Source organism: Gossypium hirsutum, chromosome D02 (assembly GCF_007990345.1).
Source record: "Gossypium hirsutum isolate 1008001.06 chromosome D02, Gossypium_hirsutum_v2.1, whole genome shotgun sequence".
Lineage (NCBI taxonomy): Eukaryota > Viridiplantae > Streptophyta > Magnoliopsida > Malvales > Malvaceae > Gossypium > Gossypium hirsutum.
The window spans coordinates 65,889,769-65,909,424 of NC_053438.1; the positions used below are offsets into that span (position 1 = coordinate 65,889,769).

Sequence of the window (19,656 nt, forward strand, 5' to 3'; positions counted from 1 at the left end):
TCTATGCTTGTACGAGAGGAACCTTAGAGGCAACATAGTTCGAATGTTGTAGGTTCAGATCCAGTTTCTTTACACTTAGCAAATATGGTTCAAAAGAAGCAGTTTAATGGAACGTGTGATCATTGCAAGATTAAATGGCATAAAAGTGAAAATTGTTATAGGATAATTGGCAATCGAGATGACTTTAAGTTCACTAAGAAGAAGAAAAGTAATGTTTCAGGGCCTGCGGTGAACAATGCTTCAGTCAATGATTCTGTTAGTAGTGGTGAAATGGCTCGTAATGTTGGTATTGTGCCTGGTCCATAAGCACCTGTGTTTACTCAAACACAGTATCAATAAATCTTAAGCTTGTTGAACAAGGAGCCTACTGTTGAAGTTACTGCAAGCTTAGCAAGTGTGGTTGGTGTGTCTAACAGTTGGATTATAGATAGTGGAGCTACTGACCACATGCTATCTGATTTCCAATTCTTGGAATTTCCTGTTTCATGTATATCGAATTCTCCTTGTGTTTGACTTCCAAATGGTTTCTCTATTTCGGTTACCCATATTGGCACTTGCACTATTCAACCTGACCTTCAGCTTACCAAAGTTCTCTATGATCCGAATTTCAATTATAACCTTTTCTCCATTTCTAAACTTACTAATGATCTCCAATGTTTTGTTTCATTTTATCCTAAATTTTATCTTATTTAGGACCTCTCAAGTGGAAAGATAAGAGGGATTGGTATGGAGAAAGGTGGTATTTATATCTTGTAACCCTTTTGACAGAGTAACATGGCTGCAACTCCGTCTATTATATCTCTTAAGCAAATGTTGAACCATCTTTCCTTTGGCATGCTAGACTTGGCCATACTTCTGTTTCAAGATTGAATAAGGTGCTTAATCTTCCCTGCACAGTTTCAAATAATGATATTATCCAACAATGTCTAGTGTGTCCCATTGCTAAACAAACTAGATTGTCATTTCCCATAAGTACAACTTGTGTTGGTGCTATTTTTTCTTTTATTCACATAGACTTGTGGGGGCCCTATTGAATTTCTACTCATATTAGTCATAGGTATTTTTTAACTATTGTTGATGATTACTCGAGAATAACATGGGTGTATTTGTTGTGATCCAAAAGTGATGCTCTTATATCCCTTAAACAATTATTTGCCTTGATTAAGAATCAATTTTCAATCAGCATCAAATATGTTCATAGTGATAATGGATATGAATTTTTTTTAAAAATGCCATGAATATTTTAGTATGCTGGGAATTGTGCATCAAAGCTCGTGTGCTTATACTCCTCAACAGAATGGGGTTGCCGAGCATAAGCATCGACATTTGCTTAACGTTGCTAGGTCTCTCAAATTTCATTCTAATATGCCTAGTAAATTTTAAGGTAAATGTGTCTTAACTGCTTATTTTTTATCAATCGTCTACCTAATCTTCTCTTGCATTGGAAGAGTCTTTTTGAAGTCTTATATCGTAAACCTCTTGATCTTTCTCATCTGCGTGTGTTTGGATGTATTTGTTATGCTACCACACCTTGTGAAATCATCAAGATAAATTCTCTCTAAAGGTTATTCCTTCTGTTTATGGGATATTCCAATGTTCAAAAGGGCTACCTGTTATTCAAACTTGAAACTAAAAGTTTTTTTATTAATCAAGATGTTATATTTCATGAAACTGTGTTTACTTTTACATTTCCCAACAAAATTATTTTGTTTTTCCCTACATCTGATAGCTCTTATTTCTTTGATCTTATGCACATGCCTTCCATTCTGATACTTCCCACATCACTAGTTTTACCAGCATATTCTACCTCTCCAATCCTACCACCTGATGATATTTCACCAAGTCAGTCTTGTGCTTTTCCTGAGCCATTATTTTCCCCGTTTGTTCAACCAACGTCTTCTACTTCAATCCCCTTACGACACACCACATAGTCTGTCAAGCAACCCACATGGATGAGGGATTCTGTTTGCTCCAACCAATCTTCCACTTCCCTTGCTACAGGTAAATACCCCATTTCTCGTGTGTATTCTGCTTTACATTTACCTATTCATTCTTATTCATTTGTGACCCATATTTCTTCCATGTATAAACCCCAAACATATATTGAGGCTATCTCAGATCCAAAATGGGTCGATGCCATGCAACAAGAAATTTGTGCTTTGGAAGACAATGGTACGTGGGAGGTTGTTTCTTTACCCTCTGGTGTGGTTCCTATCGGGTACAAATTGGTTTATAAGATCAAGTACAATTCTGATGGTTTTGTTGAATGATTTAAAGCTCGAGTGGTAGGGAAATGATACAACCAGCAGGCTGGTATTGATTTTCAGAAAACCTTTTCTCCTATGGTCAAGCATGTTACTGTTCGGACGATCATTAATGTGGCTGCCATGAATGACTGGCCTCTTTTCTAAATGGATGTCTACAATTCTTTCTTACAGTGTGATCTGCATGAGGAGGTTTATATGGATATCCCGGAAGGTTTTCGCAAACAGGTGGAGCACAAGGTGTGTCATTTGCTCAAATCATTATACGGGTTAAAGCAAGCTTCTCAACAATGGAATTTGAAGCTTACTGAGGCATTGTTGCAAAGAGGTTACACACAAAGCAGATATGACTATTCTTTATTTTCAAAAAGGCAGGGAGGTAACATAGTCATACTACTTGTATATGTTGATGATCTATTAATCACAGGAAGTGACATTGGTATGATCAATGAGTTTAAAACGGTTCTACACCGGAACTTTAAGATGAAGGACTTGGCTAGACTAAAATTTTTCCTTGGTATAGAGGTTATGAGGTCAAGTAAAGGTATTGCGTTAAGCTAAAAGAAGTATGTGTTGGATTCGATAGCCGATGTTGGGTTAGGAGAAGCAAAACCAGCAAGTACACCCCTTGAACAAAATCAAAAACTTACCTCAGTTGAATATGACGAAACTATACAATCAACAATCAATGGTGATGAATTGGTTTCAGATGTTGCAATATATCAGCGACTTATCGGAAGATTGCTATATTTGACCAACACACGACTAGACATATCTTTTGCGGTTCAACACTTAAGCCAATTCATGTACAGACCAAAAAAATCTCATTTGGAAGTTGCTTTTCGGGTAGTTCGATATATAAAGAAAAATCCTGGCCAAGGTATGTTGTTGCTTGCATCTAGTAAACCACAATTTGTTGCATTTTGTGATTCAAATTAGGCTTCATGTCCCATGTCCAGACGATCAATCACTAGTTTTTGTGTTAAGCTTGGGGACTCTCTCATTTCATGAAAGTCAAAGACGCAAAGTATTGTCTCGTTCATAAGCAGAAGCCGAATATAGGAGTATGGCAGCAGTAGTAGCAAAGGTTGTTTGGTTGGATGGCTTGTTGAAAGAAATTTGCCTTGATCAGTGTCGCACTTCTTTGCTGTTTTCAGATAATCGAGCAACATTACAAATTGTAGCCAATCCTGTATTTCATGAACACACCAAACATATAGAGATCGATTGTCATTTTATACTAGATAAAATTCGAGAAGGTTTGATTCAAATGCAACACATAGGGACAACTGAACAGCTTGCGGATTTGATGACTAAAGCACTCAGAATCAAACAACATGAATATTTGGTGTCCAAGTTGGGGGTCAAAGATCTATTTCACCCCTCAACTTAAAGGGGAGTGTTGAGAAGTCAGTTGATAACTAGTTTGAGTAGTTAGCTTTATTGTTAATATAGTTAGTTTGTTAGCAGATAATCTACAAAAAAGTCAATGAGTTTGTAATTATGCATTAAGATACTTATTAATATCACAGAGCATTTTTTTAATTCATGGTTAGTTTTTCAACATACTCTTAGGTAAATTATCTTGCCAAAATTTGGTACACCCAAATTTCAAACATTTTTTCTTAAAATTTTTGGTGTTTCATAAGTATTTTAGTATACCCAAATATGTAAAGATACAATTTTAGAAATTTTGATAATTTATTACAAATTTTGATATACCAAAATATCTAAGGTCACATTCTTAAAATTTGCTATTTCACTATAAATTTTGATATATAAAAGGTTATGTTCTTAAAATTTTTTATATATTCAAATTTCTAACTATTTTTCTTAGAATTTTAGGTTTTTCGTAGAAATTTAACGTTTGGCCTAAATTTAGAGACGCGTCCATGTCATTGATTCTAAATTAGGGTTAATTTGATATAAATTATTAATTATCATTAATTGAAGGTGATCCTTAACTACAACATTAGTGAATTGAAGTTGAATAGTAATCAAAGCATTTTCTTATTTTGCATAATAATTATTACTTGACAATAATATTTTATTTTCCAACTATTGAATGAATAGCAAACATTGTACCCAATCCTTGGTAGTTTACTCATTGTATAGGTTTACAATATATCACTACTAGCTTGAGAATGCTTAATACAAAATTTTAGAGCTCTCCCTTATGCGACATAATTGATGTCTTTTTTTTTCTAGCTTTTTTTTCATTAATACTAACGAAATATTTTAATTTTGACTTCATATTAAATTTTGATATTTTTAGGTGTATATCTTTTTTTTTATTTGTATATTTTTGTTTGAGTAATTTCAAATTCGAATCAAAGTTAGAGTGATCTTTCTTGAGTTAAGATCTTCTTGATATCAATCTCAAGCTTAACTCGTTTCAATTTATGTTATTTAAAAATTTAAATCATATCGAGTTCAAATTTTTCTAAATTTCGATTAGATTGTTTTCATATTAATAAATTGTTTTACATAGATATTGGTGGTATATGTGCATTTTATTTTTCATGACATGTTTAAATTATTATCAATATTTTTGTGTCATATTTCAATCATTTCAGAATTTATATAATTTTTATCATAATAATTGTATGACAAAATTACGAACCAAAAGACATATTATGGTAAGAATGAGAGAAACATCTCAATTTCATATTTCATTCAACAAAACTATATCACTACAAATAACAAAATTACAAACCACCGTTAAGATGTTTATTAGAATCCTAAATGGAGCATTTAAGCAATAAAAATTGTGACCAAATATGTTTTAAAATATTTCGATTGAGTCTTAACTCGATTGGCATAGATATTGTTGTCAATGCAAGAGGTCATGGGTTCGAGTGCGTTGAAGCGCATTATCTTCCTATCTAAGAGTTGAGAGGGAGGCTGTAAATAATTCTAGACATTATATCAAAAAAAACAAATACGATAAGAAATTATAATAAAATTAATATTAAAAAAATCTTCAAAATATAAACTAATATTTTGGACTTTCATATATACAATTGTATAGAGCAATAAGGCAGGCCCAACTTCAATATTGGGTTAAATTCAAATCCAAACACTAACCTATATTATGGAGTGAAGCTGTATACGTTTTGATCCATCAGCTTCTCTCTATTATGGGATATAACTTTCAATTCAAAAGCCCATGGATGAGTAAATAATTTCAACTAGAGGGCCGGACTAAAATTTTGTCTCAATTTAATCATAATTACACTAATATATTAATTAAAAATTATGCAACGCCTTTTCTAACTTTACTTAGAATTTCTTTTTTTTTTAAATCTATTCTATTACTAATATATCAAATAATTACTTGGTAAAATAATGAAGAAAATTGCAAAAATGGAAATTATCCAATTACAAATTATGCTTTCATCATTAGAAACTGGAAACTCATAGCGAATTTCTGAAAATTCTGGTTTTTTTAAATAATTGGGTTTTTTAAAATGATTTTGATTTTTTTTAGAGTTAGGAATTTTTTTAAATAGGGTTAGGGTAGTGTGGATTTTAGGACTTAGGATCAGGGTTGTGAAGGGTTTTGAGTTTTTTTTATATATTTTTTAAGCTTTTTTATATATTTTTTAGATTTTTTTATAATTTTTTGAGATGTAAAGTTAATAATTATTTAATTCGATATTTAAAAGCATTGTATTTACACCAATTGTATATTCGAATTATTTAAATTTTAAAATTCAATTCGATTCATAATCGAAACTCAAACTACTTGATTTGATTAAATCTTAGTTTGTACTTTTTCAGTTTTCTTAAATGCAACTAAGTTTTGATCATTTTTTTTTCATGGGAGGTTGAGATCGATCAAATTTTTCAATGCATTATTTTCGAGCTTTCAGATTTCTTCAAAAAATATATCATGATCTGATGGTTGAGTGGGAAAAAGTGTAGAGTTGAAAGTGATAAAGGGAAAATGCTTCACTTAGGACGCATTTTCAGTGCGCTATAAAAAAAGCACTGAAAGCCCGTCTAGCTGGACGGATTTTCATGCCATGTCAGCTGAAAACGTGTCCAGCTACGCGCTTTCAATGTTTTTTTTGACAGTGTACTAAAAACGCGTCCTACATGGAGCGTTTTCCCAGTACTTTCAACTCCCCACTCACCCGAGAAATTTTTTTGAATCAATTGCCACTCACCCCCGGGTCTAAAAAAGCATGGCTTTCAGCATTGAGTGGCATAAGACATTTACGAACAAAAAAACTTGTAAAAAGAACCAAAAGAAAATGAAGTTCCCACATAAGGCATAATTTGGAGCTACCACGTAATTTACATCAAGTAAAGATTGATTTTGTTGTTCATATTTAATTACAACACTATTTTTTTGCATAATGTTTGTGCTTCGAACATGTGGAATAGGTTATTTCTTTGAAAATGAATAGACGAATTAATGTTATTGTTTATTATGACGATAAAGTGCATGACACCGAGAATGAGATCATCCTTTTATTAGAGAACACAACGCGGTTGGTTTTTAACCCGAACATACAATTGTCGGAGCTGCGTGGAAAAATTAGGCGAAAAATCATCAGATCCAACCAGATGAGAGCATCATCACTTAAATATCAATTTTGTGCTTCGGTCGACCTTGTCAAATATGATGTTTTTGATATCAGGGGCACAAGGAGGTTGGAAGCGATGGTGCAAACGCATCTTGTCAGTGGATCACCAATTCTTAAGTTATATGCGAAGTTTGTAAGGATAGATGAAGGCCCTCAGAGGTTAACATATGTTCCAGTCCGAGCGACCGAAATTGAAGAACAAGTCGAGAATCTAATGACACAGTTGTGCAGTGGGTTCACTGCTTTGTTAGAAGCTTTTCATTATGATATCCTAGAATCATCAATGGGAAGACACTCATTTATTTTGACACTAAATTTTAACCGCGACAGGCAAAATGCCCAACAGTCAAGGTTTGGTGGTAACACAAAATACTAAACCTCTGCACGACACTCAGTTAGTGGTTTTAATTTGAACTTCGGTCAGCCGATGTTCAATGCTAGGAACACTTACAGGGGAATGGCATCAAGTTTCAGCGATTGGCAATCAGTAGGTGATTTTGATTGTTTCAACAACTATGCAAAAAAAGATAATGTACTCCCTACGACGTCCACCGATGAAAGTACATCCAACCCTGGACATACTGGTGGGGTTAAGAATGAAGAGAGAACTAAACCCGATGTCGATCCAATCCGAAAGCCCAGAGGCGATGATTTGGAAATTGCATTATTTTTTGAACTAAAGCTGATCTAACTGAACCAGAATATAGAGGTTGAGACACTAAAAGTCCGGAAGAAGGTGCCGAAGAAGATCCACGATTATGCATAATGTGGACCTATCAACAGAAGATGGGTTAGAGTTTCTAGAACTACCATACAAAAGATTGGGACATACGAGTTCTTCATTGGATTCGAGTAATTTATACGTGGGGAAGAAGTTTTCCTTTAAAGATGGTTTTTTCGCTTCAGTGAAGCGATACAATATCAAGAACGGCGTAAACTTCCACATTATTAAATCTCAATCTGAGAAGTTCGACGCGAAATGCACAATGCGAGACACCATATATGCATGGAAAATCATGGCTTCTGTTAAAAAGAAGACAAGATTATGGACCATAAAAAAATATATCGCTCCACATACTTATGTTATCGCGAGTACTGCATCAAGATTGTCTTATATTTGGGGTGTTCAATTGTTAATTTTTATATGGGCATATGACGACAAACCTAGCGGAATGCATTAATTTCGCATTGAAGGGAATATGTCATTTGTCGATAACCTTAGTTGTTAAAGAAATATATTTCCGTTTGATTGAACTTTTTCCCAAAATGAGCGAAAAAATATGTTAGACAGATGAAAGGCGGCCACATTTGGACAGATGAAATAAATCATTCATATCTTTGGGTAGAATGTATGTCACATCATGGTATTCAATGTGATGATAAAACATATTTTTCATTGTGTGCCCTATGTACAAAAAAAAATCATTTATATCCTCAGTCAGAATGTGTACCACATCAAGGTGGTCAATGGTTGTGAGCCGAATTTCTTGTTGGTTCAAGCTATATATTGGTCTCCTTATCTTGATCGTTATGCCTTCGTCGGGTACAGGTTGTGGTATCGGCCTCTCATCTTCTTCACCTCTGTATGTAGTTAATTGTGATTGGTTGGTTACTCCTAGATTGGCATTGTGTATCCTCTATTCTAGGAACAAGTTGTTGCGAAGATGTTCTACCAATGATCCTGGAGGTGTTTGCGACACCACTGGCATAGGGGTATAATTATATTGTGTCCCATACACCAATGGCAGAACGATCGGACTTCCAGTCAGTGCCCCAAACATAGGCGGCCTATACATCGTCATCGGATCCGTCATTGTCTGAAACATCAATGGCATCGGCGTGTAATATTCCAGGGACAGAGGTCCAAAAATAAAATCTAGCATCGATGTAGAAACAGAAAAATGTGGTACAATATGTTGTGCTTGTGTAAAAATGATGAGGTTAGTATAAGCACCAGAATAAGTCGAGTCATACTGACCGAGGGGTGGTGTGACCATCAGTGTTGGTTCTTGTGTAGATGTAGACAATAGACCTACCTCAGCAGCTGCTCCAGACCTTGGATGCCTAAGTGCCTATCATGGCCTCCTCATATGCAGGTGTTTATCCCTCGTCTCTTTCGCTAGCAGCTATAGCTTGTCATGGACCCTAAACCATGTCATGTACTCTGGATTATAGGCTAACTCAGAAGTGATAATGGCCTCGTGAGTAGGTAAAAACTTGCATTTATTGATCCAGATGTTGATATATTACACATGGAGTGTTGGCCAATGCTCATCTGTTCTCCCCCGCAAGTCAATATGATGCAGATCTTCAATGTCTTGGGGTGCCGGCTGAATCGATTGCCTAAAGCCGAACTTCCGCAACACTCTATCTGACTCATGTATCTCCACTATAGCATACACTACCAATGGCACCTTCACGTGCCAGATATTGGGATTCACCAATAATTCGAACGATATGCATTCTTGAATTGTAGGATTAAAGCATTCAAACTATATTAAAATAAAAAAAGTTTTAGTTATATATATTATTAATTTTTAAATCGACTACTTTAATATTATATAATTCAAATTTAAAAAATACATATCTCCACTTCCAATCGTTGGTCTAACAGAAGTCGTATATCTCGAAGCTCATCTGATAGTCTCATGTAACTCGGCCCACGGTTCCACCTATTGAAATAATATGTTAACACAATAATTTAAATTTTAAATAATTTTATTGTGGTAAATATATTGTCTAATGAATTTTACCTTATTACGAGTGGGAAAGTATAAAGGTAGTCCGCTTGAGGACGTAAAAATGACAGTCGGTACCACACCTATAATTGTTATAGTAGCATGCAACGATCGACTTTATTTTTTTGTGATTCCGTCGCCTGACACATCTTTTGGTACAACGTCACCAATACGACGACTCCCAACTGAGTTCACCCACTTCTTTAAAATCGACGAGTTTTAGTAGCCACCTTAACTAGACAAGATTTCGTGACTAATCGAGCATTAGGAAACCCCCGATGATCATAAAGATATACGTCCGAGCGTGTTGTTCTTTTTGGGCTTCACTCGAATTCGTACAAGCCCACCAAAATTTCTTCTTAACCAATTCATATCTATTTGGGCTCCATAAATTGTTTCCGGAACCCTCCCCAAAAGTTGCTCGCATACATCTCTCCAACCGGCTCAACAACTAATCCAGTCACTACCGGCCCATCCATTGGTAACTTGAACTATAATTGTACGTCTTCGACAGTGATATCACACTCGTCGCATGGAAGATGGAATGTGCGCGTCTCTAGTCTCCATCTTTCCACCAGCGCGCTTACAAGTGTAGGGTTCAATTTACACTCTTACCCATCAGGGTCATGTGCAAAAATCTCACATCTCTCAAGTAGGGTTCGATTAAAGGTGATGTAAGAGCAGGTAAATTACAAATATACGTCTCCAAAATTCAATCTTTCGGCTATATATAAAAAATAAAAAATATTAAATTCCAATGTAACAATAAAATATTCAAATTAAATTAGATTAAATATAATAAAAAAATTCTTACCATTTGCAATTGATTGATCGAAATGTGCTTGTCATCCAAACGGATTAGAGATTTTGCCATTGCTAATTTTGAAAAACACGAAATAAATTGTAATAGAAAAAATTTTAAGAAAATCTTAATACAATTTTAATAATTAAAAAAAAGATAGAGTTGAGAGAGAAATAAAATTTGAGTAAGAAATTAAAAGGGAATTGAGAGAGATTTGAGGATGTGAGAGAGATAGTTGACATTGAATTGAAAAAAAAATGAAATGGGTGGTTTATATAGAAAAAGAATTATAGTCATTAGGAGGGGTAGGTTGGTTTCAATGACTAATTAAATAGCCGTCGGAGAAAATAACTAATGTGGCAAAAAGTGTTTTTAGTTAGAAGCGTTTTTCTGTTAATACACGCTTTTCTATAAATCAACAAAAGACACTTTCAACTCTATTGGGAAGTGTTTTCGTTATTTCGACTTAATCTCATAATTTTATAATAAAAAAATCAACCTTATCTAATAATTATTTTTAAAAAATCAGAATTTTTATGTAATTCACTCGGAAACTCAATCAAGAAGATACACCAAGATTCCTAAATTCACACATGGCTGCCTTGTTTTTCCACCCTCAGTGGGTTTTATGTTCATATTTGACTATAGTTAAAACGCCCAAAAATTTGAAATTGAAATTAAATAAAAAATTTAGGAAACTTAAAATATACTTTTATCATTTTATTACATTATAATTTTATAAGTTTTTTTTTATTTTTGGAGGTAAAAACGCTTGTTTGCACTTTTGGGATGATGTTTATGAATTAAAATTAAAATCTAGAAAAAAATTCTAAGCAAATAACTTAAAAAGAAAAAAAATCAAGAACTGACGTAGGTTAGATTTAAAATATTTAAGCCCGATCTAAAATTAATCGGGTCAGTTCTTGACCCAATAACATATCTACTTATAAAACAAGTGTATGTTATTTATAGATAAAAATATAACGGGGACTCATGTATTAAGAGTTAAATTATATTTTATTCTCTTTACTAAAAAATAGATAAATTAGTCTTTATACATTAAATTAAAGAGCAAACCGATCTTTTTGTTAAAAATTTCATCAATTTCTGTTGTTAAAAATCGGTCCCTATATGTCAGGATTAGGTATACATGGCATGTCACATGTAACTGTCTGATTATTCCATCAACCATACTAATTTTTAACAATACAAAAAGATAAAAGAAAATTAACATAACAGACTAATTTGCTCGTTAGTCTAATGTACATAAACTAATTTACCCATTTTTTAAGTAGATAACAAAATGTAATCTAATTTTGATAATTTTACCTATATTACACGTGAGACCCACATTGACTTAAAAGATAAAAGAGCCAAAAGGCCTATGTGTGAAGCAAGTGATGTTGCATTCTCAAGTTCTTTGTTTTTTTCCTTCCTCTAGTCATTTATAACACTTGGTTACTGGTTGGGACCTTTTGAGATCAAGTGTGATTTGTTGTAGTTGTGTGTGGATAAGGTGTTGAAATTGGGGGTTTCCATTTTTCTCTTCTCATTTCAATTGTCCAACTGGGAAACCACTTCATTGCACCCACCAACACACCCATTTGCATCTTTAACCTGTCTTCTTCATCTATGTTTCAACCAACAATTTTATGTTCACATTCATCTCTCTATTTTTAAATCCCTTGAGTTGGGTTCATTTAAGTTTGAATGTGAACCTAATTTAAAAGTTAATATTATTAGCTAGTATATCATATTCTCATAATAAATCATCTTTAAGGGATCACTTAAACAATCTCATAAATGAACCATTAATCAACTTCAACTGAGACCAATTTGATTAATCAATGAATCATATCCATAATTATTTGTTTGGTTTGATAAAACCACAAAAAAAATCTAATCAGAACTGTAAGTCAAATACTGTAATCATTTCTAGATAAACATATGTTGTATTGTTGTTTATTTAGTGATGGGATTAAAGTAATGTTAGATATTAGTTTAGGGTTGTGTGAGGATTAGTATCAAATTCCTAATGGAACCGCCACTACCATATATTTATAAGGCATAGATCAGAATGCATAGTGTTGGGGCTTTTTCGTGGCAATCAAATGGAGGTGACGGTACACCACCATTGCTTATTTATAAATATTACAAAAATGAAAATTTATTCCACAAAATACCAAGGCTACCTACTTAACAACCCAACTATGTTGCAATTTTGCTTAATATGCATCATTATGAACTTGAATGGACTATATACTAAAAGTTCTAGTTACTTCAATTTAAAACACCATAAACAGTATCAAATGGTGGTCCGCTCGGTAGTTTCATCCGTCCTAACCGCTTCTCTGCCCTGGCCTCTGGGTGCTAACCGGAGATCCCGATTGCCTGCGTTGTGTTGCTTAATCTTTAGGGTTGAGGTGCTGTAATGGTGGTCGACTCTTTCGTTGTTCCTGAACTCCCAAGGGCGCAGGTAGGGGGCCTAACTCCCCAAAATTGAAAATTTCTGGTTGACCCTCTAAATTTTATAAATCTATTTAATACTAAAATTATAGTTAGACTTCAAAATAATAAAATTTTGATTATATAATGGCGAGATTGTATTCTAACTCCTATAAAAATATATAACATAATCCCAATCTCCCCAAAGAAACTTTGCTGTTGCCAAACTCCAACCAATATTTCCGGCAAGATGGGGTCCGGTTGGAAAAATAAGCTTCGTGGCCTATGGACTGCACTGTGCTTTCGCGTCGCGATTAGGCTACGGAACTCGAGTCCCATGAGGCTCGTTTGATCTATTGGTTCAAGTCAAGAGTAGTATCCACTACCGAAGGCAAGGTTTGCTTAAAGACTCGCTATATCAATGTCCATTACCTTGAGAGTTGAGTAACGCATCTTACTATTGGGCGACGTTTGTGCCGAGATCTCTTTTTGCCTCCATTAGGCAAGGAGGCTTAATTCAAGCAATGACGACCTGTCTCTGACATAAATTGTAGGGTTTACTCATCTTCTAGGGTGTTGTCTTTTACGAGACTTGGGTTTTCGAGTGCTTCCTTCGTTTCGTTTATTTGGGTTGGAGGCTTCGTTGTCCTTTGTTCGCATAGGACATTGTTCCCATTTGTTGCATTCCCATGAAATGAAATTTGAACTTTGACCAAAAATAAAACACAAATCAAAATATCAATATATTGCCCATCATCCAGCCGGAGGGTTTACTGGGCTTGAAGAGTTGGGCATGTTCAGTGACTTGGCTTCAAGTCAAGTCATTCAAAATGCTAAGGTAAAGACAATAATTAATAGTTTTAAGAAGAGAGAATGTTTAACTTTTGTCCTCCATGATTCTGCGTCAAAACCGATTTCGTCTAGAGAAGACCCCAGGTAATGTTTGTATCCATGAATCAAATAGGTGTTGTTCTGTTGTTAACCAGTTGCACCATGTGCTCGATAAAATGTTGGAATGACAAAAAGAAAACCAGCAGGGCAATGACATAGTGACAGGGAAATTAGAGCAAGATAGCTGAACCAATAAATATGTAAATTGAATACCAATACAAGTGGTGGCATTAATATCAAAGACCTCAGGTCCCACCATTGCTAGATTTCTACTTTTCTTCATGTTCTGTGTCTGCCCAACCCAACCTAGCATGCAATGTTAAGCATGAAATTCGTACCAAAGTTCTAATGTCTCTCAAGTCAACATTTTTCTCTCACTTGCTTTTGCTTTGCATATATATTTTATTTTCGGTGAAAATTTATTGGTGAAAAGGACGTACTGTTCATTGGTTTTGCTTTATTTGCTACAGGTACCCAATATGAATAATGATGAGTGAGGGAAATTTTTTATGAAACTGTGGGGGGCCATCTTTTTCCACATCTCTATTAACTCTATAATTAAGGTCAAGAGAAACATATATCATACAAACCCCAAAGAGTTTCTAACGTTTCAGAGCCCCACTTTTGTACTCTTTTAGACCCTCACCCATTTCTTTACAATAAAAGCCCACAAACATAAAGAGGGTAAACTCACATAGCCTCTGCTGAAAGTTCCTGTCAAGGCTGGCCTCAGAGTGAACCGTCAAAAGGGTTTTGATAACAAGTGCCAATCACAATCCTCACTATTACTCCCAAGCACAAAACCAAAAATTCTTAAAACCCAAAAAGAGGCTTTTTTTTTAACTTTTTTTCTTTTTCTTTTTTGTTTTTGTTAATTAGTGGTCAGTCACTTCCATGGGGTTCTCAACAGAAAACTACAGCAAGCAATTATGTGTTTAGCCACGTCGAATCCCCGTGAAGTAATTGAAGTCATGGTGCTGGACTCTAAGTTGCTTTAGCCACGAATCTGCCACGCTTAAAAGCGACACCAGCCTCTCTTGGTCCCGCCCAGAATTACCCGAGACCCACACGTTTCCTTGCATCTTGTAAGTGGCCAAGCCAAATGGTGGAAGAGAGATGCCTTCTCCTTCCTTTCGCTTCCTTTCAGGATTCTCAATGTCATCTTCCAGGTCCATATCTGCAAAACAACCATTACATGTATAAGTATCTTGGAACCAAGCAACTTAACATAACGTAAAAGCTGAAAGAAAGAGAACCTTGGAAAGAAGAAGATAGAGTGTGGTATGTGAGGAAGCATGTGGACAAGTCTTTTATGGTCCTTCCCATGGGAATATGATAAATTGGGTACCTGATATCATCAACATCAAAAAATAATCCTTTGTCAATAATTTGAAACTATATAATATGCAAAATCATATTATCTAAAGAGGTCTAAGAGGGAGATTCTATCAGAAAAGAGAGAGGAAGAGACGGAAAAAGACCAGTAAACAGCCATCCAACTAGCTGGGGAAAGATCTACGCTCCTCAATGACATCAACCCGGGGCATCTTCTCGATAATCCATTAATCTGTTAAAAGCGAGTACCGCAACGCGTCACAATCGCGTCGAAACTTAAAGTCACAAAGACCGAAAGGGTATTAACTTATTCTTCTTTGTGACAACAGTAAAAGTTTAAAAAACAATATCACGACAAAAGCAAGAATTTATGCTCATGAAGGATTAGATATATATTGATAATATCCTTAAAGAGATGATTGTAGACAAAATAACAAGAGACATGAAAAAACCACAATATGCAGAGAAAGGGAAATAAAAGCAAAGGAATTTTGCTATTCAAAGGTCAAAAGTTTTATTTCAGTCTTTATAAGATGCTTATATTCTGAAAAATCCGTAGCTGTTCTTTCTAAGTCTAATCAATTGCCATTACATTGTCAATCTTACAATTGGGAAAAAGCCATATAAAGCATAGAAAATGCGAATCAAAGAAAGAAGACAATGCAATCAGTAAAAAAAGATGGGTGTAAGTAAGGGCTAAAACCAACAAAAGCAAGGAATCAGGCACAAAAAGAAGTACCTTATCCATGAGTGGAACTCTTCCATAAGGAGTTGATCTCTCGAAATACTGAAAGTAAAGGTAACCCAATCTATTATTCACATGCCAAAGGCTATCGTGCTCGGAACCGCCATCCTCCGACGAGCATCCGTCCCATCTCCATAACTTGTCACTCTCGCTCTCATCACTCAATGAGTCACTAAAAGAATCCCTCTCGCCATCACCTGATTCAGTCTCCTCCCTGTAAAGATTCCAACCAGATTTTATTTTTTATCACATCTACAAAACCCCCAGAATTGTACAATTGCCCTTTGCCTAATCTAATAATATCGATTGAAGGTGTTAAACAACACAATTGCATACTCAATGTTTGCCACGAATATCATGTCAACAGCCAAAAGATTGATTTACCTAAAGGTGTTGACTGAAGAATTGCTGGTAAAGATTTGGATGGCAGAGAGATAAGGAACATAGTATTGGACTAAGGTTTCGGCGTTGTTCAAGACAATGGGAACGCCAGCCCCGTACGCACTCCATTCGTCATAACAATTCCAAAGATCACCCAACGTGAAATATTCAACCTTTTCTCTCTCCCAAGGGTGCCATAATCGATTAAGGTTCCTAATCTCACTCTGCAACATAAACAAATCAACCATGAAACCATAATCAAATAAACAACAAGAATGACGGAGAGAGAGAGAGAGAGATGGGAAAGAGGAGTGACCTTGGGAAGAAAATGGGACTTGACAGTCGGGGTAGTGCAATGGAGGAAGCAGGCAAGGTTTGATTGCGTCGACCCTGTTTCAAAAATCATGATTCCAAAACAAAGAGACGGAGATGAGAGAGATTGGGGGTTTTTTTTTTGTTTTTTTGGTCTCTCAACCTCAACCCTGAAAACAGAGGAACCACAAGAAAAACACAAGAGAAAGAGAGAGTAGAATGGGAAAGACTAGGGAGGGAGGGAAACAAGGAGAGAAGAAGAGAGAGATTGTCGCGATTTGGTTATATGATGGAAATTTGTGACTCGAGAGATATTCTATAGTCTCACGTTTGGACAGCTAAATTTAAGGGAACAGAAATGGAAGAGAATTTTAACATCAAATATCTCTCTCCCTATCTCTCTATTCAACTGAGTCTTTCTTGGTGGTTGACAATGTTGTCTAATTCAACTCTTTTCCGGTCACCGGTTGATTTGGACGACCCTTTCTCACCACCCCCCACAAGAAAAGCTTAAGAATTAAACAACAAGTAGTGAAAATAAAAGGGAATTCCACTCTCTCCCTGCAAACTTAAAGAAAACTCAAGCCTGCTCTGCTTTGATCAACAATGAAGAAACAAGTTTCTTCTCTACGACCGTTCAACGCTTAATTCTTAAACAAAAACCCACAAGGCAAAGTTGAAAACACTCGTATCCCACACCAAGAAACAAAAACAATACAAAATAAGGGAAAACCAGAAAAAAGCTTATTTTAATGACAGAAGCCAGAATTTTTTTTCAAGGTTTTTTCTTTTTAGTTGTTTCAACAGAACCCCATGATTTCTGCTAAAAGATTTGTTGGTTTGGATCCTTTCACTAGGATCAAGAGGACTTCTTTAACAGAAATTAAAAAGAAAAATTGAACTTTTTCCCGGGAAACAAAAGCAGAACACAACCAAAATACACTTGATAAGGGAAACAGAGGGGTAAAAAGAGAGAAAATATCATATTTATGAACACAACTATCTGTTTCTCTACACTTTCTAGAAAGAACCAGCAAATACAGAACAATATTAATTTAAGGCATCTAATTTTTATATATGCATTAGATTTCATGACTCTGTGAAAAAAATAAGAAAATTTAATCTTTTTAATAGTAAAAAGAGAAAAATCTTTACATCTAATGGATTGTGCCGTTTTGGGTAAGCAAATATTTTATTACTGTGGAGTGTAATCCAATCACCATGAAAATTGAAATTTGAGAAGAAAGAATCTGACTTTTTGCGTTTAGTCAAAATACGATTTTTATTTACCATTCACACCAATAATGAACAATGCAGCCCATAAGATCCTTTTATTTTCCCAACCTTTTTGAAAATATTAGCATTAATACATCATATTAAAATCATATTTGTAATTTTATTTTTTAGATAAATATTTTTGAAAATAATTGAACTATTGAAAACACACGAGTTAAAAAATAATTATAAAATATGTAATATGAATATTATTATATTTAAAAAAAAGAGTAAATATACAAAAATAAGATAAATGATAATGTTGAAGTTTGATTAATTCCTAACATTAGTAATATTTTTAAAGAGATAAAATGTACTTTACAAATTAATAGCTATAAGTTTATTTTCAATAAATTCTAGATTTTTCTCTTTTTTTTTCTATCACTTTATGCTTTTATTAATCAATTTATTTACCGATAAAACCTTTTAATTAATTTATTTAAATAAAAGTGTTTAATGAGTTGATTTTAAAGTTAACACATAACTTAACTACATATACATGTAAGATATTGAAGTTTTACTTGAATTAAAATATGATTTAATTTTTGTTAAACAACCACTCGATTTAGACGTGTAATACTTTTAGAAGGCATCAAGTGGATGCTTGAAGATGGTTTTTCATTTCCTACTTATTGGGTTATTTTCAATTGCTCAGCTTTCTAGACTAGCCACTCACTGTGAAACTACCCGTTAATATAGGAAACGTCCCTTTTCATTAGGCTTCCCGCTTACTATAGTCTCGCCACTTGTTTTTCAGTGTGAACACTCTGTTTAGAGACTTTTAGGGCCCACCTAAGTATAACAACTTCATATTGTCTAAAAAAATGATTAACAGAATGAGCCTCACTATGCACGTCTTTCACGTGCTCTATGATGATAACCTCCTTCTAACAAACTTCCACGTCACCACCACCAAGCAAAAGGGTCTCCCCTTATAAATACCATTCAGAATGATGAAAAAGAGATATTATTTCCTATTAGCAACCTTAAGCAATTATTTCCTACAATTAGCCTTCCTAACCCTCACGACAATCTATCTCTCCCTCGTCTTTCTCCATCTTTTAAAGTGAGTCGGCCTTCTTTTCATCACCATAATTTTAAAGAAATTAATTTTTTTCATATTTAATTAAAAATTGAAAACATTAAATAGGAATAAAATAAAAATTTATAATTATTTTTAACTTAAAATTTACTTAATAAATAAATCTTAACCGTTTATGTTTTTTTTATCAAACTTTAAGAATAAATAGATATTTTTCAAATTAGAAAAAAAATATATTTTTTAAAAAAGTTGGAAAATTTGTAACTTTTTCTCAACCTAAAAAAGTTGTTTTTCTAATATGATTCACTAATAGTAATTGCATTATATCGTCTAATTAACCTTTTGATGCAAAACTTAATTTGATAAAGTTATAATTCCCATGCCTCGTTAATGTCTTCTTTAAAGGCTTCCATGAGTAACAGCATTGATTATGAATAAATAATTAAGTAGATGTTCTAAATTATTTCTACTTGGAGGTGTCTATAAATTGGGCTGTGTTCGGGTCTGACCCAATTAAAATTTTAGGCTCATTTATTAGGCCCGGGTTCGGCCAAAAAATGGGTTTAAAATTTTGTCCAAGTCCAACATGAATAAAAATACTAAAACTTGACTCGACCAGCCTATACTTTTTTTTTGTATAATTTCTTTTTAAAAAGATAATACATCAAAAATACTAAAAACATTAAAATAAATGGTTCCCAATATATTTAAAAATAATATCGATACTTAAATAACACTAAAATAGATAGGTGCAACTTAACAAGCAAATATCTCTAAAATAGTAACAAAATTAACAATAAAATAAGAGTTATACGTTATTCAACCGGTAAC

General features: G+C 34.1%; 1 protein-coding gene and 1 long non-coding RNA gene across 2 annotated transcripts; both read right to left on the reverse strand.

Moving 5' to 3' along the window:
* Positions 1-8,176: 8,176 nt before the first annotated feature.
* LOC107909264 (uncharacterized) lies at positions 8,177-10,733 on the reverse strand. The gene is made up of 3 exons (XR_001687190.2): positions 10,412-10,733; positions 9,613-10,321; positions 8,177-9,531 (listed from the first exon to the last, which is right to left on the reverse strand). It is a non-coding gene; the product is annotated as an uncharacterized lncRNA (long non-coding RNA).
* Positions 10,734-13,920: 3,187 nt separating this feature from the next.
* LOC107909263 (uncharacterized) lies at positions 13,921-17,712 on the reverse strand. The gene is made up of 6 exons (XM_016836732.2): positions 16,513-17,712; positions 16,200-16,420; positions 15,810-16,029; positions 15,217-15,302; positions 14,992-15,083; positions 13,921-14,912 (listed from the first exon to the last, which is right to left on the reverse strand). The coding sequence occupies exons 1-6, from the start codon at positions 16,600-16,602 to the stop codon at positions 14,671-14,673; spliced, it is 951 nt and encodes a 316-aa protein (XP_016692221.2). The 5' UTR covers positions 16,603-17,712; the 3' UTR covers positions 13,921-14,670.
* Positions 17,713-19,656: the final 1,944 nt, after the last annotated feature.